This window comes from Corticium candelabrum, chromosome 18 (assembly GCF_963422355.1).
Source record: "Corticium candelabrum chromosome 18, ooCorCand1.1, whole genome shotgun sequence".
NCBI classification, from domain to species: Eukaryota; Metazoa; Porifera; class Homoscleromorpha; order Homosclerophorida; family Plakinidae; genus Corticium; species Corticium candelabrum.
The window spans coordinates 4,404,806-4,427,424 of NC_085102.1; the positions used below are offsets into that span (position 1 = coordinate 4,404,806).

Consider the following 22,619-nt stretch of genomic DNA (forward strand, 5'->3'; position numbering starts at 1 on the left):
GCATGCACACTTAGACGAGGGCGGAGAGAGACTAGACTGGGTCGAGTTTAAGTGTGCATGCATGCTGTCGGCAAACGTGAATGCATATAGACTGTTGGTAACCCGTATGCGGTATCGCTATCCGGGGAATGACGAGGGAGGAGCGAGACTGGGTCGAGTCTAATGCACACTCTCCTACTGTCGATTTACTTGTAAAGGCGTCACAAAACTAACACACGGTTTGTCATAATGCATACGAGCTTCTCTATTGAACAAGAAGCCAGTCGTTTTTGAGACGATCACACAAACTATGAAAGCACTACAGACAATTGAAGCACGCTAAGCCGTCTCAGCCATTTCAGGTCACTACTACATCAACAAACAGTCGCGTCTCGTCACTTGAATCTCTCCTTCTCCATCTTGATCATCTTCAAAGCGTCGTCAAACGATCGAATTAAAAAGAGATGGTCGGACAGAGGCTTGGAAGTGATATCCCTCAACTCTGGTATGTTGACAGAAGACGTGATACCGACAGAAAATATCTCAACGTCGTTATCCTTCAGACACTTAGCAGCTTTACGAGGATCTCCACCCCAATTGGATTTACCGTTAGTTATCAGAAAGAGAAGAGTGCGATAGCCGGTTTTGATACACTTAGGACAAGGGTATGTGTAATAGTCCTTGCCTGGTGGCCTTTCTGTTGGTGGAATGCATTCAAAGCAATCCTTGTTGTAGAGTAGAGTATCTCTTGCCATGTCTAGTCCACGTCGAGTAGCCGTCGGTCCGTATACTTTGCGTCTCACGCTTTTCACGACTTGAAAGACTTCTGATCCATTGATACCGTTCGCTTCCACTTCGGCATGTTTGCTGTACGTGATAATGGTAACGATCACTATGCTGTACTTGCTTTCAAACGACTCGACAGTCCCTTTGATAAACTCGAGACCCAACCGAAAGTCGGTGTTGCTCACCGAGCCAGACTTGTCTAAAACGAAGCCGAGCTGCACGTATGAGTTGGGTACGGATATCTGACCCGAACCCAATGAGTCCGCAGACAAACCATCGTCGCCGTCTAGATTCGTTGCCTTCCTAAACTTCCTTACAATATGTTCTAAAGGCTCGAATTCAACTAAGAGCAATCAATTAAGTTGTTAGTGCTATGTTGAAATAGTGTGTGCTTAGCTCTACACGTTGCAGACGATGTTACTGAACGACACACCGTCAGACGATATTACTGTTAATGCGATTGCCCTTTCAGCTGTTAGCATTACAAGGCAACGCGAGCAAGCGTCGACGTGCGTTTTCACGCACACGTCAACACATACATCTCGGTGTACAAGAACAATCAGGTGTCGTTCATATCAATTGCTTGTATACTCAACATCGATTCATGCACAGCAACAACTTACTTCCACATGTTGGTGGTAAATTTAACCACAATCCATTCCTTCCACAAATAATAGAGGATATTCCAGAGATATAATATCCTTGGTTACAATAATAGTAGACAATTGAACCTACAGCATAACTCTTTCCACGCCTGAATCCGTTTTCAATATCTCCCGGGTCACCACAATTTGGTAGACGACCTAAAGTAAATTGTACGCGTAGAAACAAACTGCCCACGACAGCAACGAAACAGCAATACTCTAGACTTTGACAACAACCACAGTCACTTGCCTATCTTCCGGCGACATTTCGGTTCCTTCTCAGACCATTTGAAGTTCTCTTTGCAAGTTTGAAAAGAAGCCCCAGTGTTGCTGTATCGCTTATCGCACGCATAAAGCACTTTATCGCCAGGCTTAAAAACAGGCCGTCGGTATATCACTTTTCCATTCTTTGGATGCCTAGGTTGAGGACATATCTGCAAAGCTTGTAGAAAGCAACAAACATACTTAGAACAATACAATTAATATCTAGCATTTGTTACTGACAGTCGATATATTGTCAATAAACTCAACTAAATTTAAATAGTCATAGCAAACAAGGTCCAAATAATATGCTACAAACTCGTCATGTGCAAACGCATACCACACCCCGCTAGCACAGATGTTGTCGATCACCTCACTGTCTATGACATCAAATTAGCACGTACGTGTCAAGTTAGAATACTATGTAACAAACGTGTACAGCCAGTACTAATTAGCAAAGCATGCCAGAGCTCGTCAAGTAATCACAAACAACCGAGTTATCAAGCAAATGACAAACAACCAGTAATGAAACATTATCTCTTATTACTGACTAATCTATTCAATTGACTTACGCAGACACTCTGGTGTTGTTACGTTCCATTCTCCGTTAGCAAGACAGACAGCAATAGGTGGACCAGTCAGTTCATATTCCTGATTACAATAAAACTCAGCATGTGTACCAACTGACTTCTTTTCATTGCTATAGTCCACTCCACCATTAGGAAAACTTTGAAATGAGGGACAAACTAAACATAAAGTAAATATAGTGTGTCACAAACAAATTCTGATGATATTGTCTTACACACACATTGAGGAACAACTGGCTCAGATAGTTCTTCTAGTTCTTCTAGAAAATGCAAAGAAATTGTCACTAATCTATCAGCCGGTCTACGTGTGATCCCTAAGTGTCAGGGCCGGATACTGAGGGGTTCAGGGGTTTAAATCCCCTCTTTTCCAATACATGTGGTTCAATAATTTCACATAATTTCATTAGAAAAGAAAATATTAGTAGTGCTATAAATAACTGCTACACGTCAACTCCCTCTTTCAAAAATTCCTGGATCCGGCCCTGAGTGTAATATGACCGCTATGAGCACGCAACGCCACAAATTTATAGAGATTTAGTGTTTAGAAGTTAGAAATGAATTATAACAACAACAACAACAATAATAATAATAACAGTAAACCAATAATAATAATAACAACAACAACAATAATAATAACAGTAAACCAATAATAATAATAACAATAACAGTACCAATAACAACAAAAACAATAATTACAGTAAACCAACAACAACAACAACAACAGTACCAATAACAACAAAACATCAGTAACACAACAAAAAAGCAACAACGGCAACACAAACCAACAACACAAACCAACAACAGAAAATACTATTAATGACCTTCAACTTTAATTTTAAGTCTTGTTTTGACTGTGTCGTTGCCACATTGATTTACAGCTGTACAAGTGTAAGTTCTGCTGTCTCCTGAAACGAACATTTTGATGATGAGTATTCCATTGCCTTTGGTTGTGAATCTGCGAGGGTCTCGTAATGGTGTCCAAGTGATCTTTGGTCTTGGAAACCCTTGAGCCTCGCATATCAACCTGACGTCACCGCTAGCTCTTCCTATTGTGTACACGACTGTGGTGATGGTAATAATTGGTTCTTGACAATTTTCGATTGGCTGTTGCACAAGCCTAGGTGTTGTTGGTGTTGTTGAGCCTGCAGCAGTGACAAAGACAAGACAAGTGACACAATATCACACAAATCTAATTAAACTGTACACACAAAGTAAGTCTCAACCATGCAGTAGTGTAATAGTGATGGATAAAAATGAGTCTTACTATTGCAGTCTTTGACTTGTCGGCAAGCGAACTGATCCGCAGCACATTTGCACACATGCGTGGTAGTACATGTATCTCCCGGTTGATACACTCGACCTTCTAGTACGCATTGAGCTTTCCCAACTGTCAAACAGAGTCGAATTATTAAGCAATCGAGACGGATAAGGTACGTGCTATATACTTTCTAAAGACTACTAGTATTTACAGGCGAAGTCTACATAAATTGAGTTCCGGTCATGCATCATCCACACAGTACAATAGCATTCATCATGATGCATGTAGACTACACTCGCAAACCGCACACTGCCACACTCAGAGCAAACAAAACGAGAAAGTACACAAACATTCAAACAGCAAATCCAACGTACCGTCTAGACAGTAAACTGCAACCAGAATGACCGCAAGAAAAATCCGTTGATCCCTAAACACATAAAACATACTGTCCAATCACTGGCCGACGCGCCGACTAGAGAGCTGGATCTAAGAAAAGAGAACAGACAAACAGTAAAAACAATATCACGTGACTGTGCGACTTGCTAAAAGCGTGACGCTCTCAAACGACAATCTCTCGATCCTCTCAAACACTTGCATCACACGTGCGCTACACAACGCCCACACATCAATATTAATGTCAAACGACGTACCCGTCATTGTGTCATATAAATCAGAGCCTAAAACTTTGCATTGTACTGCCATTCACAGAACGCGTGTTAAGTCAATGTTGCATTGTTCACAAATGAGTGTGTGTTATCTTTACAGCATCGTGTGTCTTTATAGAGATTTATTTATACACGTAGCGTGCAGCGAGCATGAAAGCACAAGTAATACAGCCAGTACGATAGTGGTAGTCGAACAAAAAAGTTGCCAAACCTTTGCAAACCGACTAGATATACGTGTTTGTGAGCTCTGTCTTTAAGTGACTGGTATAGTTGACTCGACTGGTATGAGAAGGGACCGGTGGACGCTCACTGTTAAACCACGCCCACCAATCTTCCTATCCAGTTATTTCACTGGAAGATTCAATACGAAAGTTGTTATCGGCAGATTTCTATGACAAGCAAAGATTCTAAGTTGTGTTGTTCCTGACGCTTTAGATTAACTTTTGGTAACAGCATGCACACTCTCACTTAGTTGTTGTAAATAGAAATGTCACAACCAAGGCACGTTTAGCATGATGACGCATATATGAGCTCCTTTGCAATAATTAGCAAAAAAAAACGAGCAAATCAGCTAGTATAATATATTATATGATATCTTTTCTTTGACAGTCCCTTCGTTGTTGTCTTGTCCAGGTTAACTGATTTCTGCGTATCGATTGTCAACTGACAAGTAAATGTATTGTATGTGTTACGGGTACAGTATCCACACCGAGATTTGTATTGAGCGATACCGCATATATACGGGTTACCGCACTCTAATTAGGACGGTCTCTTTACATTCACGTTTGCCGACAACATGCATGCACACGCTCCTACTGTCGATTTACTTGTAAAGACGTCACAAAACTAGCACACGGTTTGTCATAACGCATACGAGCTTCTCTATTGAACAAGAAGCCAGTCGTTTTTGAGACGATCACACAAACTATGAAAGCACTACAGACAATCGAAGCACGCTAAGCTGTCTCAGCCATTTCTGGTCACTACTACATCAACAAACTGTCGCGTCTCGTCACTTGAATCTCTTCTTCTCGACCTTGATCATCTTCAAAGCGTCGTCAAACGATCGAATTAGATGGAGATGGTCGGACAGAGGTTCGGAAGCGATATCCCTCAATTCTTGTATGTTGACAGAAGACGTGATACCGACAGAAAATATCTCAACGTCGTTATCCTTTAGACACTGAGCAGCCTTACGAGGATCTCCAGCCCAATTGGATTTACCATTGGTTATCAAAAAGAGAAGAGTACGATAGCCGGTTTTGACACATTTAGGACAAGGGTACAGATGTGTGTAATAGTCCTTGTCTAAGGGCCTTGGTGGAATGCATTGATAGTAATTCGACCTGTTGACGAGTAGAGTATCTCTTGCCATGTCTAGTCCACGTCGAGTAGCCGTCGGTCCGTATACTTTGCGTCTGACGCTTTTCACGACTTGAAAGATTTCTGATCCATTGATACCGTTCGCTTCCACTTCGGCATGTTTGCTATACGTGATAATGGTAACGATCACTTTGCTGTGCTTGCTTTCAAACGTCTCAACAATCTCTTTGATAAACTCGAGACCTAACCGAAAGTCGTTGTTGCTTACCGAGCCAGACTTGTCTAAAACGAAGCCGAGCTGCACGTATGAGTTGGGTATGGCTATCTGACCCGAACCCAATGGGTCGACAGGCAAACCATCGTCGCCATCTAGATCCGTTGCCCTCCTAAACTTCCTTTCAATGTCTTCCAAATGTTCAAATTCAACTAAGAGCAATCAATTAAGTTGTTAGTGCTATGTTGATGCAATGTGCATGCTTTGCTCTACACGTTGCAGACAATGTTACAACGTAATACTGAACGACACACCATATCACTGCTAATGCGATTGACCTTTTAGCTGTTAGCGTTACAAGGCAACGCGAGCAAGTGTCGACGTGCATTTTCACGCACACGTCAACACATGCATCTCGGTGTACAGGAACAATCAGGTGTCGTTCATATCAATTGCTTGTATACTCAACATCGATTCATGCACAGCAACAACTTACTTTCACATGTTGGTGGTAAATCTGACCACAGTCCATTCCTTCCACAAGTAATAAAGAAGATTCCAGAGATATAATATCCTTGGTTACAGTAATAGTAGACAGTTGAACCTACAGTACGCCTGAATCCGTCTTTGATATCTCCCGGGTCACCACAATTTGGTAGACGACCTAAAGTAAATTGTACGCGTAGAAACAAACTGCGCACGACAGCAACGAAACAGCAATACTCTAGACTCTGACAACAACCACAGTCACTTGCCTATCTTCCGACGACATTTCGGTTCCTTCTTAGACCATTTGAAGTTCTCTTTGCAAGTTTGAAAAGAAGCCCCAGTGTTGCTGTATCCCTTGTTGCACGCATAAATGACTCTATTGCCAGGCCTATTAACAGGCCATCGGTATATCACTTTACCATTCTCTGGATGTCTAGGTTGAGGACATGTCTGCGAAGCTTGTAGAAAGCAACAAACATACTTAGAACAATACAATTAATATCTAGCATTTGTTACTGACCGTCGGTATATTGTCATTAACCTCAACTAAATTTGAATAGTCATAGCAAACAAGGTGCAAATACTATACTACAGACCCGTCATGCGCAAACGCCTACCACACCCCGCTAGATGTTGTCGATCACCGTCTATGACATCACATTAGCGCGCGCCAAGCTACAATACTATGTGACAAACGTGTACGGCAGGTATTAGCAAAGGATGCCAGAGCTCGTCAAGTAATCACAAACAACCGAGTTATCAAGCAAATGACAAACAACCAGTAATGAAATATTGCCTCTTATTACTGACTAATCTATTCAATTGACTTACGCAGACACTCTGGTGTTGTTACGTTCCATTCTCCGTTAGCAAGACAGACAGCTTTTGGTGGACCAGTCAGTTCATATCCCAGATCACAATAAAACTCAGCATGTGTACCAACTGCCCTATTTTCATTGTTATAGTCCACATCACCATTAGGAAAACTTTGAAATGGGGGACAAACTAAACATGAAGTAAAAATAGTGTGTCACAAACAAATTTTGATGATATCGTCTTACACACAAGTGGTGGGGCAACTGGTTCTTCTAGAAAAAGTAAAAATTATCACTAATCTATCACCACGTGTGATTGCTAAGTGTCTAATGTAAATGAACTACAACAACAACAACAACAACAACAGTACCAATGACAACAAAGAACAGTACCAATGACAACAAAAACTAAACAACAAAAAGGACAGTACCAATGACAACAAAACAACAAAACAACAACAACAGTATCAATAACAAATAAAACACAACACAAGTACAACAGTATCAATGACAACAAAAACAAAACAAAGCAACAACAACAACAACAGTACCAATGACAACAAAAACAACAACAACAACAACAGTGTCAATGACAGCAAAACAAAAACAACAACAACAACAACAGTACCAATAACAAACATAACAACAACAACAACAGTACCAATGACAACAAAAACAACAACAACAGTATCAATGACAACAAAACAAAAACAAAATAACAACAACAGTACCAATAATAAACATAACAACAACAACAACAACAACAGTATCAATGACAACAAAACAAAAACAACAACAACAACAACAACAACAGTACCAATAACAAACATAACAACAACAACAACAACAACAGTACCAATGACAACAAAAACAACAACAACAACAACAGTACCAATAACAAACATAACAACAACAACAACAACAGTACCAATGACAACAAAAACAACAACAACAACAACAGTACCAATGACAACAAAAACAACAACAACAACGGTGTCAATGACAACAAAACAAAAACAACAACAACAACAGTACCAATAACAAACATAACAACAACAACAACAGTACCAATGACAACAAAAACAACAACAACAACAGTATTAATGACAACAAAACAAAAACAAAAACAACAACAACAGTACCAATAACAAACATAACAACAACAACAACAGTACCAATGACAACAAAAACAACAACAACAACAGTATTAATGACAACAAAACAAAAACAAAACAACAACAACAGTACCAATAACAAACATAACAACAACAACAGTACCAATGACAACAAAAACAACAACAACAACAGTATCAATGACAACAAAACAAAAACAAAACAACAACAACAGTACCAATAATAAACATAACAACAACAACAACAACAGTATCAATGACAACAAAACAAAACAAAACAACAACAACAACAGTACCAATAACAAACATAACAACAACAACAACAACAACAGTACCAATGACAACAAAGAAGAGTAGCAATGACAACAACAACAACAACAACAACAGTATCAATAACAGCAAAAACAAAAACAAAACAACAACAGTATCAATGACAACAAAAACAAAAACAAAGCAACAACAACAACAACAGTAGCAATAACAAACTTAACAACAGCAACAGTGCCAATGACAACAAAAACAACAACAACAACAACAACAACAACAGTATCAATAACAGCAAAAACAAAAACAAAACAACAACAACAGTACCAATAACAAACATAACAACAACAACAGTATCAGTGACAACAAAAACAACAAACAACAACAACAACAGTACCAATAGCAACAACAACAGTACCAATAACAACAAAAATAACAACAACAACAGTACCAATAACAACAACAACAGTACTAATAACAGTAACAATAACAGCACCAAAAATAAAAACATCAAAAACAACAACAGTACCAATGACAACAAAAACAACAACAAAACAACAACAACAATACCAATACAACAACAACAACAACAGTACTAATAACAACAAAACAACAAAAACAGTAATAACAGTAAACCAATAATAATAATAACAACAACAATACCAATAACAACCACAACAACAGTACTAATAACAATAATAACAACAACAGCACCAATAATAAAAACAACAAAAACAACAACAGTACCAATGACAACAAAAACAACAACAAAACAACAACAACAACAATACCAATACAACAACAATAACAACAACAATACCCATAATAAAAACAACAACAACAGTACCAATGACAACAAAAACATCAGTAACACAACAATGAAACAAATGCAACACAAACTAACAACAAAAATAGATTAGTGACCTTCATCAACAATAACTGTTGTGCTGACTGCTTCGTTGCCACACTCATTTGTAGCTGTACAAGTGTAAGTTCTGCTGTCTCCTGGAACGGGGTTTTTGATGATGAGTATTCCGCTGCATTTGGTTCTGAATCTGCGAGGGGCTCCTAATGGTGTCCAAGTGATATTTGGTCTTGGAAACCCTCGAGCCTTGCATATCAACCTGACGTCACCGGTATCTCTTCCTACTGTGTACCTGACTACGTTGTAAGACTCGGTAATAATTGGTTCTTCACAACCTTCGATTGGCTCTTCTGGCACACGCACAGGTGCTGGTGTAGTTGGTGGTGGATCTACAGCTTAATTAGTAACAAGTGACACAATATCACACAGAATGTACTTCTATAATTAATAAAGACCTTCAACTCTAATTTTAAGTCTTGTTTTGACTGTGTCGTTGCCACATTGATTTATTGCTGTACAAGTATAAGTTCTGCTGTCTCCTGAAACGAACATTTTGATGATGAGTATTCCGTTGCCTTTGGTTGTGAATCTGCGAGGGTCTCGTAATGGTGTCCAAGTGATCTTTGGTCTTGGAAACCCTCGAGCCTCGCATATCAACCTGACGTCACCACTAGCTCTTCCTATTGTGTACACGACTGTGGTGATGGTAATAATTGGTTCTTGACAATTTTCGATTGGCTGTTGCACAAGCACAGGTGTTGTTGGTGTTGTTGTTGAGCCTGCAACAGTGACAAAGACAAGACAAGTGACACAATATCACACAAATCTAACTCTATTATAAACTGTACACAAAGTAAGTCTCAACCTTGCAGTAGTGTAAAAGTGATGGATAAAAATGAGTCTTACTGTTGCAGTCTTCGACTTGTCGGCAAGTAAACCGATCGGCAGCACACTCGCACACATGCGTGAAAGTATCTCCCGGTTGATACACTCGATTTTCTAGTGCGCATTGAGCTTTCCCAACTGTCGATCAGAGTCAAATTATTATTAAAAAATCGAGACGGATATGGTATGTGCTATACTTTCTAAAGACTACTGGTATCTATATAGGCGGAGTCTATACAAATTGAGTTTCGACCATGCATCATCCACACAAGTAGCATGCATCATGATGCATGTACTCGCAAACCGCACAGTGCCACACTCAGAGCAAACAAAACGAGAAAGCACACAAACAGTCAAACAGCAAATCCAACGTACTGTGTAGACAGTAAACTGCAACCAGAATGACCGCAAGAAAAATCCGTTGATCCCTAAAGACATGAAACATACTGTCCAATTAATTTAATCACCGGCCGCGACGCGCCGACTAGAGAGCGAGCTGTTTGGTTGAGTTGATCTAATAAAAGGGAACAGACGAACAGTAAAACGATATCACGTGACTGTGCGACTTGCTAAAAGCGTGACGCTCTCAAACGACAATCTCTCGATCTTCTCAAACACTTGCATCACACGTGCGCTACACAACGCCCACACATCAATGTCAAACGACGTACCCATCATTGTGTCATATAAATCACAGCCTAAAGCTTTTGCATTGTACTGCCATTCACAGCACGCATGTCTAGTCAATGTTGCATTGTTCACAAATGAGTGCATGTGTGTTATCTTTACAGCATCGTGTGTCTATAGAGATTTATAGATACACATCGCGTACGTAAAACGGGCATGAAAGCACAAGTAATACAGCCAGTACGATAGCAGTCAAACAAAAAAGTTGCCAAACCTTTGCAAACCGACTAGATATACGTGTTTGTGAGCTCTGTCTTTGAGTGACCGGTATAGTTGACTCGATTGGTATGAGAAGGGACCGGTGGACGCTCATTGTTAAACCACGCCCACCAATCTTCTTATCCATTTATTTCACTGGAAGATTCAATACTAAAAAGGTTGTTATTGGCAGATTTCTATGACAAGCAAAGATTCTAAGTTGTGTTGTTCCTGGCGCTTTAAATTCACTTTTGGTAACAGCATGCACACTCTCACTTAGTTGTTGTAAATAGAAACGTCACAGACCAAGGCACGTTTAGCATGACGACGCATATATGAGCTCCTTTACAATAATTAGCAAAAAAATGGGGGAATCAGCTAGTATAATATATTATATGATATTTTTTCTTTGGCAGTCCCTTCGTTGTTGTCCAGATTAACTGATTTCTTATCGATTATCAAATCAAATAGCCACAGTGAGCTCGTGTCGGCACAATATAAAGTATGAATTAATGTATTTATCTTAGATGTGTGTTACAACTGACAAGTAAAAGTATTGTGTGTGTTACGGGTATCCATACCGACATTTGTATTGAGCGATACCACATACGGGTTACCGCACTCTAATTAGGACGGTCTCTTTACATTTACGTTTGCCGACAGCATGCATGCACACTCTCCTACTGTCGATTTACTTGTAAAGACGTCACAAGACTAGCTCACGGTTGTTATAACGCATACGAGCTACTCTATTGAACAAGAAGCCTGTCGTTTTTGAGACGATCACACAAACTATGAAAGCACTACAAACAATCCAAGCACGCTAAGCTGTCTCAGCCATTTCTGGTCACTACTACATCAACAAACTGTCACGTCGCGTCACTTGAATCTCTTCTTCTCGACCTTGATCATCTTCAAAGCGTCGTCAAACGATCGAATTAGATGGAGATGGTCGGACAGAGGCTCGGAAGCGGTATCCCTCAACTCTGGTATGTTGACAGAAGACGTGACACCGACAGAAAATATCTCAACGTCGCTATGCTTCAGACATTGAGCAGCTTTGCTAGGATCTCCAGCCCAATTGGATTTACCATCGGTTATCAGAAACAGAAGAGTACGACAATCAGGTTTTTTGACACATTGAGGGCAAGGGTACGTGTAATGGTCCTTGTCTGGTGGCCTTTCTGTTGGTGGAGTGCATTCAAAGCAATCCTTGTTGTAGAGTAGAGTATCTCTTGCCATGTCTAGTCCACGTCGAGTAGCCGTCGGTCCGTACATATTGCGTTTCACGCTTTTCACGGCTCGAGAAATTACTGATGCATCGGTATTGTTCGCGATCAGTTCGGCATGTTTGCTGTACACGATAATGGTAACGATCACTCTGCTGTACTTGCTTTCAAACGACTTGACAATCTCTTTAGCAAACTCAAGACCCAACCGAAAGTCGGGGTTGCTCACCGAGCCAGACTTGTCTAGAACGAAGCCGAGGTGCACGTATGAGTCGGGTATGGCTATCTGACCCAAACCCAATGGGTCGACAGGCAAATCATCATCGCCGTCTAGATTCGCTGCCTTCCTAAACTTCTTTTCAATTTCTTCCAAAGGCTCAAATTCAACTAAGAACAATCAATCAAGTTGTTAGTGGTTTAAGTTATTGCAATAATGCATGTGTGATTTGCTCTCGATGTCTAGAAACAATTTGGTTTTGCTCATTTTCATGTAGCGAATTACAAGTGATTGTATCTCTACTTTATATACACAATGCGTGCCACAGTAGCAACAACTTACTTTCACATGTTGGTGGTGAATCTGACCACAGTCCATTCTTTCCACAACTAATAGAGAAGCTTCCAGAGATATAATATCCTTGGTTACAGATATAGTGGACTATTGAACCTCCAGTATAACTCTTTCCACGCCTGAATCCGTTTTCAATATCTCCAGGATCACCACAACTTGCTAGACGACCTAGAGTAAAGTACGGAGAAAGAAATTGCGCACGACAGTAACGATCAAGACAGCAATACGACAATCACAGTCACTTGCCTATCTTCCGGTGACATTTCGGTCCCTCCTTAGACCATTTGAGGTTCTCTTCGCAAGTTTGAAAAGATGCCCCAGTGTTGCTGTATCCCTTGTTGCACGCATAACTGACTCTATTGCCAGGCCTATAAATGGGCCGTCGGTACAGCACTTTACCATTGTTTGGATTCTTAGGTTGAGGACATTCCCGCACAGCTGATAAAACAACAAACAAGCACAATACAATACCTAACATCTGTTACTAACCGTCGGTGTTACCAATAAAATAAAATTTAAAATTTAATCATAGAAAACGAGGTGCAAAAATATGGTACCATAAACAACTATGATAACCAAACCCATGTACCAAGCCCCGTTAGCACAGATGGTGTCACCTCATTGTCTATGACATCACATTAGCGCGCGCCAGGTTAGAATACCGTAATTCTCCGATTAAACGCCACGGCGTTTATTCGAAGGCGGCGTTTACTTGAAGAAATACGGTACTGTGTAGCAACGGTGTACAGCCGGTATTAGCAAAGCATGTCAGAGCTCGTCAAGTAAACACAAACAACAGAGTGGATACTGACTACTATATTCAATTGACTTACGCAGACACTCTGGTGTTGTTACGTTCCATTCTCTGTTAGCAAGACAGACAGCAATTGGTGGACCAATCAGTTCATATTCCGGATTGCAATAAAACTCAGCATGTGTACCAACTGCCTTAGTTTCATTGCTATAGTCCACATCACCATTAGGAAAACTTTGAAATGAGGGACAAATTAAACATAAAGTAAAAATAGTCTGTCACAACAAATTCTGATGATATTGTCTTACACACAGACTGAGGAACGACTGGCTTAGATAGTTCTTCTAGAAAATGCAAAGTAATTGTCACTAATCTTATCTTCACGTGTGATCCCTGAGTGTGATGTGACCGTAATGAGCACACAACGCCACAAATTTATACAGATTTAGTGCGTAGAAACACAAACAAATTACAACTAATGACAACGACAATAGCAATAAAGCAATAGTAATTATAACAATAGAACAAAAACAAACATAACACAACAACAAAAACAACAATGATGCAACAACGAAAGCAACACCAGGAACACTAACTAGTATACCATACTAAATGACCTTCAACAACAGTAACTGTTGTTTCAACTGCGTCCTTGCCACACTCATTTATAGCTGTACAAGTGTAAGTTCTGCTGTCTCCTGGAACGGGGTTTTTGATGACGAGTATTCCGTTGCCTTTGTGTCTGAATCTGCGTGGATCTCCTAATGGTGTCCAAGTGATAATTGGTCTTGGAAACCCTCGAGCCTTTCATATCAACCTGACGTCACCGGTATCACTTCCTATTGTGTACACGACTATGCTATTAGACTCGATAATAATTGGTTCTTGACAAGCTTCGATTGGCTCTGACACAAGCACAGGTGTTGGTGTTGTTGCTGGATCTGTGACACAATATCACACAGAATAACTTAATTAGTTGAGATGAGTATATACTCTAACCCTAGCTCAACTGTACACAAAAATAAGTCTCCACCAATACTGTGATTTATTAAAAGTTTACATCGATCTCTACTCTGCATGTATACTAAAAAGCGGCAATATTTATACCAATTAAAAGCATAAATGTAGTAGTAACGACGGACAAAAATGGGTCTTACCGTAGCAGTCTTCGACTATTCGGCAAGAGAACTGATTGGCAACACACTCGCACAGAGTGCAGGGCACAGGCGTGATAGTATCTCTCGGTTGATACACTCGACCTTCTAGTACGCATTGAGCTTTCCCAACTGCCAAACAGAGTCGAATTATTAGACAATCGATACGGTGCTATTTTCCAAAGAATAGGCGGAGACTACAAATTAAATTTCAACCATGCATCATCCACATGTATATAGCATCATGCATTCGCAAACGACACAATAAGAAAAAAAAAGAAAAAAAAAAGAAACAAGCATTCAAACCGCTACACACAGCAAATCCAACGTACCGTGAAGACAGTAAACTGCAACCAGGATGACCGCAATAGAAATTCGTTGATTCATGGTGGCTTGGAACATCCGATGGCACCCAAAGAGAGACCGGACGAGCTCGAAAGCGAGGAGAACACACTTGCACGGTAGAACAAACGACGCGACACTTGCATCACACGTGCGCTAAACAAAACCCACATATCAGTGTCAAACGATGTGACCATCACTGCGTCACAAGTCAGCGAATAAAAAAGTACAGTGTGTACACGAATTATCGTATTGCTATAGAAATAACGTATAACTAACCAAAAACGCGCAGATACAATTATTCAACGTTTAATTGTTCACAAATAAAATGCGCGCGTGTAATCATCACAGCATCTGTGGAGACACGGTCACCGGACAACGGGCGGGCACAAGTTAATGACACTCATCATATTGAACTCAATGATGGTGCAGAGTCGCAAGCTATAGACAAGTTAACGGCTTTCCGTGTTTCAAACATAAACAGCTAAACTGAACACACAACTAACATAAAACTTATACGTCAATCAACTTTGCATGTAGATACTGTGGAGGAGGTAGATAACAGACTCACAGATATTAATGGTCAGACATACAATAGATACCAGATTACGATACGTAATGACAACAGTGAGCCCTACTGCATGTGGCTGGTAAAACGCGATCTAAAGGCTTATAGATCGTGCGACAATAAAAAACAAACCATCATATACAATACAGATACTCATAGTAACGATACTAAGTCATCTAACTTATTCATTGTTGTTTGCCTCACTACACAGCCAAAGACAGTTTCCTACAATTTCTCGTTGGAAAGCCATTAATTTGTTCTCGTCACTACCGAGAAATGATGTGGTGATATACGTCCTGCTACCTCTAGGCGTCTCGGTTTAGATGCCTTCCGTGCGAGACAACAGCAACCCCAAGCACATCACCTCCTACGTGAGTGCGAACACATAACACATACCGGGGTTCTCACTAAAAACGCACGGAAGCGGCTTCTTGTGTAGGTAAACCACTAGGCTTTGCAATGTTCGTTTTCAAGTGCCTCAATAAACGAGAGAAATACGCAGTCACGAGTTTTTCGCATGAAACAAGTTTTGCTGCCTAGAAAACAACTGACGTCACGACAATGACGTGTCATAGCTGAAGCATGACGCTGCGGTAGGATCTGGCTACACGAGACTAACAATGTTGGCAGGGACTGCAGTCTGTTAGGTTCAGGAGAGTCCGAGACAAATGCATGCATGCGTTCAAGCATTGTAGATATACTAACTAATTATTATCTCTCACGATAACAGAGACCTATCTACCCCCAATAAACTTATGATATTTCAACTACTAGCATTAGTCAAGTCTGTTGGTAAGAAGAGCTCATACAGAAAATCCCTAACGATGTCGCACAGACAGCTGGAGATCCTGAGGGTCTCCTGCATTTGTCTTTCGCTCACAAACTGGCTAGACTTCAAGGGGGTTGCCACGGGGTCCCTTGTATTCGCTAACAAGTAGTGTTAGCTCTCTTATAAGTTCAAGTTTCTTGACGGTCCTAGTGCCGTTCCCACTCACTTATTTGTAGTCATATTTTAATCAATTAATTAATTAACTATGTGTCATATGCACATGTCTCTAATAATTTAGTAAACTGACAGTCTGTAGATTCTTATGTTTTAAAGTAAAACACAACGCCCACACATCAATGTCAAACGACGTACCCATCATTGTGTCATATAAATCAGAGCCTAAAACTTTGGCATTGTACTGCCATTCATAGCACGCATGTTTAGTCAATGTTGCATTGTTCACAAATGAGTGCATGTGTGTTATCTTTACAGTATCGTGTGTCTATATAGAGATTTATATATACACATCGCGTGCAACGGGCATGAAAGCACAAGTAATACAGCCAGTACGATAGTAGTCAAACAAAAAGCTGCCAAACCTTTGCAAACCGACTAGATATACGTGTTTGTGAGCTCTGTCTTTGAGTGACCGGTATAGTTGACTCGATTGGTATGAGAAGAGACTGGTAAACGCTCACTGTTAAACCACGCCCACCAATCTTCTTCTCCATTTATTTCACTGGAAGATTCAATACAAAACTTGTTATTGGCAGATTTCTATGACAAGCAAAGATTCTAAGTTGTGTTGTTCCTGACGCTTTAAATTCACTTTTGCTAACAGCATGCACACTCTCACTTAGTTGTTGTAAATAGAAACGTCACAGACCAAGGCACGTTTAGCATGACGACGCATATATGAGCTCCTTTACAATAATTAGCTAAAAACGGGGGAATCAGCTAGTATAATATATTACATAATATTTTTTCTTTGGCAGTCCCTTCGTTGTTGTCCAGATTAACTGATTTCTTATCGATTATCAAATCAAATAGCCACAATGAGCTCGTATCGGCACAATATGAAGTGTGAATTAATGTATTTATCTCAGATGTGTGTTACAACTGACAAGTAAAAGTATTGTGTGTGTTACGGGTATCCATACCGACATTTGCATTGAGCGATACCACATACGGGTTACCGCACTCTAATTAGGACGGTCTCTTTACATTCACGTTTGCCGACAGCATGCATGCACACTCTCCTACTGTCGATTTACTTGTAAAGACGTCACAAGACTAGCTCACGGTTTGTTATAACGCATACGAGCTTCTCTATTGAACAAGAAGCCAGTCGTTTTTGAGACGATCACACAAACTATGAAAGCACTACAGACAATCGAAGCACGCTAAGCTGTCTCAGCCATTTCTGGTCACTACTACATCAACAAACTGTCGCGTCTCGTCACTTGAATCTCTTCTTCTCGACCTTGATCATCTTCAAAGCGTCGTCAAACGATCGAATTAGATAGAGATGGTCGGACAGAGGCTCGGCAGCGATATCCCTCAATTCTGGTATGTTGACAGAAGACGTGACACCGACAGAAAATATCTCAACGCCGTTATGCTTCAGACATTGAGCAGCTTTACGAGGATCTCCAGCCCAATTGGATTTACCGTCGGTTATCAGAAAGAGAAGAGTACGACAATCAGTATTTTTGACACATTGAGGGCAAGGGTATGTGTAATGGTCCTTGTCTGGTGGCCTTTCTGTTGGTGGAATGCATTCAAAGCAATCCTTGTTGTAGAGTAGAGTATCTCTTGCCATGTCTAGTCCACGTCGAGTAGCCGTCGGTCCGTACGTATTGCGTTTCACACTTTTCACGACTCGAGAGATTACTGATGCATCGGTATTGTTCGCGATCAGTTCGGCATGTTTGCTGTACACGATAATGGTAACGATCACTCCGCTGTACTTGCTTTCAAACGACTTGACGATCTCTTTAACAAACTCGAGACCCAACCGAAAGTCGGGGTTGCTCACCGAGCCAGACTTGTCTAGAACGAAGATGAGGTGCACGTGTGAGTTGGATATCTGACCCGAACCCAATGGGTCGACAGGCAAATCATCATCGCCGTCTAGATTCGCTGCCTTCCTAAACTTCTTTTCAATTTCTTCCAAAGGCTCAAATTCAACTAAAAACAATCAATCAAGTTGTTAGTGGTTTAAGTTACTGCAATAATGCATGTGTGATTTGCTCTCGATGTCTAGAAACAATTTGGTTTCGCTCATTTCACATAGCGAATTACAAGTGATTGTATCTCTACTTTATATACACAATGCGTGCCACAGTAACAACAACTTACTTTCACATGTTGGTGGTGAATATGACCACAGTCCATTCTTTCCACAAGTAATATAGGATCTTCCAGAGATATAATATCCTTGGTTACAGTAATAGTAAACAATTGAACCTCCAGTATAACTCTTTCCACGCCTGTATCCGTTTTCAATATCTCCAGGATCACCACAACTTGCTAGACGACCTAGAGTAAAGTACAGAGAAAGAAATTGCGCACGAAAGTAACGATCAAGACAGCAATACAACAACCACAGTCACTTGCCTATCTTCCGGCGACATTTCGGTCCCTCCTTAGACCATTTGAGGTTCTCTTCGCAAGTTTGAAAAGATGCCCCAGTGTTGCTGTATCCCTTGTTGCACTCATAACTGACTCTATTTCCAGGCCTATAAATGGGCCGTCGGTACAGCACTTTACCATTGTTTGGATTCTTAGGTTGAGGACATTCCCGCACAGCTGATAAAGCAACAAACAAGCACAATACAATACCTAACATCTGTTACTGACCGTCAGTGTTACCAATAAAATAAAATTTAAATTTAATCATAGAAAACGAGGTGCAAAAATATGATACCATGAACAACTATGATAACCAAACTCATGTACCAAGCCCCGTTAGCACAGATGGTGTCACCTCACTGTCTATGACATCACATTAGCGCGTGCTAGGTCAGAATACCGTATTTCTCCGATTAAACGTCATGGCGTTTATTCGAAGGCGGCGTTTACTTGAAGAAATACGGTACTGTGTAGCAACGGTGTACAGCCGGTATTAGCAAAGCATGTCAGAGCTCGTCAAGTAAACACAACCAACAGAGTGGATACTGACTACTATATTCAATTGACTTACGTAGACACTCTGGTGTTGTTACGTTCCATTCTCCGTTAGCAAGACAGACAGCTTTTGGTGAACCAGTCAGTTCATATTCCAGATCACAATAAAACTCAGCATGTGTACCAACTGTCCTATTTTCATTGTTATAGTCCACATCACCATTAGGAAAACTTTGAAATGGGGGACAAACTAAACATGAAGTAAAAATAGTGTGTCACAAACAAATTCTGATGATATCGTCTTACACACAAGTGGCTGGGCGATAGCACCGACGACTGGTTCTTCTAGAAAAGTAAAAAATTGTCACTAATCTATCACGACGTGTGATCGCTAAGTGTATAATGTAACTGCCATGGACACGCACTATACAAATTTAGTGTGCAGAAGTTAGAAATGAATTACAACAACAACAACAACAACAACAACAACAACAACAACAACAGTACCAATGACAACAAAGAAGAGTAGCAATGACAACAAAGAAGAGTAGCAATGACAACAAAAACAGAAACAACAAAAAGGACAGTACCAATGACAACAAAAACAACAAAACAACAACAGTATCAATGACAACAAAAACAAAAACAAAGCAACAACAACAACAACAACAACAGTACCAATAACAAACATAACAACAACAACAACAAAAGTACCAATGACAACAAAAACAACAACAACAACAACAACAGTATCAATAACAACAAAAAAACAGTACCAATAACAAACATAACAACAACAACAGTATCAATGACAACAAAAACAACAAACAACAGCAACAGTACCAATAGCAACAACAATAGTACCAATAACAACAAAATTAACAACAACAACAGTACCAATAACAACAACAACAACAACAGTACTAATAACAATAACAATAGCAACAACAGCACCAAAAATAAAAACAACAAAAACAACAACAGTACCAATGACAACAAAAACAACAACAAAACAACAACAACAATACCAATACAACAACAACAACAACAACAGTACCAATAACAACAAAAACAATACACACAGTATTAACAGTAAACCAATAATAATAACAACAACAACAATACCAATAACAACAACAACAGTACTAATAACAATAACAACAACAACAGCACCAACAATAAAAACAACAAAAACAACAACAGTACCAATGACAACAAAAACAACAACAAAACAACAACAACAACAATACCAATACAACAACAATGACAACAACAATACCCATAATAAAAACAACAACAACAGTACCAATAACAACAAAAACATCAGTAACACAACAACAATGAAACAAATGCAACACAAACTAACAACAAAAATAGATTAGTGACCTTCATCAACAATAACTGTTGTGTTGACTGCTTCGTTGCCACACTCATTTGTAGCTGTACAAGTGTAAGTTCTGCTGTCTCCTGGAACGGGGTTTTTGATGATGAGTATTCCGCTGCCTTTGGTTCTGAATCTGCGAGGGGCTCCTAATGGTGTCCAAGTGATATTTGGTCTTGGAAACCCTCGAGCCTTGCATATCAACCTGACGTCACCGGTATCTCTTCCTACTGTGTACCTGACTACGTTGTAAGACTCGGTAATAATTGGTTCTTCACAACCTTCGATTGGCTCTTCTGGCACACGCACAGGTGCTGGTTTAGTTGGTGGTGGATCTACAGCTTAATCAGTAACGAGTAACACAATATCACACAGAATGTACTTCTATAATTAAAAAGTTTACCCTGCATGTGTGTACTAAATTTACAGGGGCAGCGGAACCGGGCAGAGAGGGTATCACTCCTCCACTAGTGAACGCTACTAACTTTGCATCGAGTTTGAGACAGAATCTGGGGTAGTACCAAGGTTGGTGACGTCAATGACTCATTGCACATGCAAGTTCACGTGGTCAGCCTCTTCCGCGTTGCGTAGAATTGCAAGTAGAAATAGTATATTGGATGGTGTTGCAGTTGACTCAATTGTCGTGATCATTTGTGTGCATACTGCTCTGGCTACCTCTGTCACAGATTAATCAATGACAAACCAACCATATTCAGTTAAAATTAAAATGGCGGCAGTCTGTTGCAAAATTTTCCCCTCCCCCTCCAATCCAAAGGAGCTTCCGCCGCCCTTGTAAAAGTGGTAATATTTACGGCAATTAAAAACATAAATTTAGTAGTAATAACGGACAAAAATGGGTCTTACCGCAGTTTTCGACTTGTCGGCAAGAGAACTGAGTGTTAGTACAATTGCACAGAGTGCATTCTGCAGGCGTGATAGTATCTCCCTCTTGATACACTCGATTTTCCAGTACGCATTGCGTTTTCCCAACTGCAAAACAGAGTCGAATTAATTAAACAATCGAGACGGTGCTACTTTCTAAAGACTATAGGCGGAGTCTACAAATTGAGTTCCACTCATGCATCATCCACACAGTAGCATCATGCACTCGACACAATGAGAAAAAGGAAAGAATGGACACAACAAACGCTCAAACCAATAAACACAGCGAACCCAATTGCAAACGTACCGTGTAGACAGTAAACTGCCACCAGAATGACCGCGACAAAAATCTGTTGATTCATAGTGACTTGAAACATCCAATCACCGACGCCAAACGTTTGACTGGGTTGATGCACTGGAAGAGACTGGACGAGCTCGAAAGCAAGGAGATTACCACACTTCCACGGTAGAACAACGCGACTGTGAGGTCGACTGCGTCTGACTTGCTAAACGCGTGACAATCTCAAAACGACAATCTCTCCTCTCAATCCGGTTCAAACACTCGCATCACACTTGCGCTAGACAACGCCCACACATCAGTATCGAACGATGTGACCATCGCCGTGCCCACAAGACGGCGAATAAAAACGTACGAATTTTTGTATTGTTACAAAAATAACGTGGCTAACCAAAAACGCGGAGATACGATTATTCAACGTTTAACGTAACTGTTTACAAATGCGCGCGTGTAATCATCACAGCATGTGTAGACACCGTACAATTAGCG

At 40.3% G+C, this 22,619-nt stretch overlaps 6 protein-coding genes across 8 annotated transcripts; all 6 read right to left on the bottom strand.

Moving 5' to 3' along the window:
* Positions 1-158: 158 nt before the first annotated feature.
* Positions 159-1,247, bottom strand: LOC134193714 (sushi, von Willebrand factor type A, EGF and pentraxin domain-containing protein 1-like). The gene is made up of 2 exons (XM_062662550.1): positions 1,187-1,247; positions 159-1,108 (listed from the first exon to the last, which is right to left on the bottom strand). Exons 1-2 carry the CDS (start codon positions 1,245-1,247, stop codon positions 375-377), a joined length of 795 nt encoding a protein of 264 aa, XP_062518534.1. The 3' UTR covers positions 159-374.
* LOC134194199 (CUB and sushi domain-containing protein 1-like) lies at positions 159-4,024 on the bottom strand. Its single transcript, XM_062663128.1, has 7 exons — positions 3,890-4,024; positions 3,522-3,644; positions 3,079-3,399; positions 2,473-2,517; positions 2,243-2,416; positions 1,660-1,851; positions 159-1,568 (listed from the first exon to the last, which is right to left on the bottom strand). The coding sequence occupies exons 1-7, from the start codon at positions 3,957-3,959 to the stop codon at positions 1,357-1,359; spliced, it is 1,137 nt and encodes a 378-aa protein (XP_062519112.1). The 5' UTR covers positions 3,960-4,024; the 3' UTR covers positions 159-1,356.
* A 1,013-nt stretch (positions 4,025-5,037) lies between these two features.
* Positions 5,038-10,711, bottom strand: LOC134194198 (sushi, von Willebrand factor type A, EGF and pentraxin domain-containing protein 1-like). 2 transcript variants are annotated; one of them, XM_062663127.1, is made up of 9 exons: positions 10,544-10,711; positions 10,190-10,306; positions 9,739-10,062; positions 9,343-9,672; positions 7,268-7,294; positions 7,038-7,211; positions 6,473-6,664; positions 6,214-6,381; positions 5,038-5,929 (listed from the first exon to the last, which is right to left on the bottom strand). In XM_062663127.1, the coding sequence occupies exons 1-9, from the start codon at positions 10,611-10,613 to the stop codon at positions 5,193-5,195; spliced, it is 2,139 nt and encodes a 712-aa protein (XP_062519111.1). In that variant the 5' UTR covers positions 10,614-10,711; the 3' UTR covers positions 5,038-5,192. The 2 variants fall into 2 exon arrangements, with proteins under 2 accessions (XP_062519111.1, XP_062519110.1); XM_062663126.1 differs by having other exon boundaries at positions 9,343-9,678.
* Positions 10,712-11,793: 1,082 nt separating this feature from the next.
* On the bottom strand, positions 11,794-14,272 carry LOC134193715 (complement factor B-like). Its single transcript, XM_062662551.1, has 5 exons — positions 14,217-14,272; positions 13,687-13,841; positions 13,100-13,291; positions 12,842-13,021; positions 11,794-12,669 (listed from the first exon to the last, which is right to left on the bottom strand). Exons 1-5 carry the CDS (start codon positions 14,270-14,272, stop codon positions 11,933-11,935), a joined length of 1,320 nt encoding a protein of 439 aa, XP_062518535.1. The 3' UTR covers positions 11,794-11,932.
* Positions 13,931-15,483, bottom strand: LOC134194015 (uncharacterized). The gene is made up of 4 exons (XM_062662911.1): positions 15,383-15,483; positions 15,094-15,259; positions 14,765-14,893; positions 13,931-14,548 (listed from the first exon to the last, which is right to left on the bottom strand). Exons 2-4 carry the CDS (start codon positions 15,161-15,163, stop codon positions 14,415-14,417), a joined length of 333 nt encoding a protein of 110 aa, XP_062518895.1. The 5' UTR covers positions 15,164-15,259; positions 15,383-15,483; the 3' UTR covers positions 13,931-14,414.
* Positions 15,484-17,744: 2,261 nt separating this feature from the next.
* Positions 17,745-22,352, bottom strand: LOC134193835 (sushi, von Willebrand factor type A, EGF and pentraxin domain-containing protein 1-like). Of its 2 annotated transcripts, none has more exons than XM_062662679.1 (8): positions 22,140-22,352; positions 21,815-21,940; positions 20,956-21,291; positions 19,876-19,914; positions 19,646-19,819; positions 19,060-19,251; positions 18,802-18,981; positions 17,745-18,630 (listed from the first exon to the last, which is right to left on the bottom strand). In XM_062662679.1, exons 1-8 carry the CDS (start codon positions 22,207-22,209, stop codon positions 17,900-17,902), a joined length of 1,848 nt encoding a protein of 615 aa, XP_062518663.1. In that variant the 5' UTR covers positions 22,210-22,352; the 3' UTR covers positions 17,745-17,899. The 2 variants fall into 2 exon arrangements, with proteins under 2 accessions (XP_062518663.1, XP_062518664.1); XM_062662680.1 differs by having other exon boundaries at positions 20,956-21,285; positions 22,140-22,350.
* Positions 22,353-22,619: the final 267 nt, after the last annotated feature.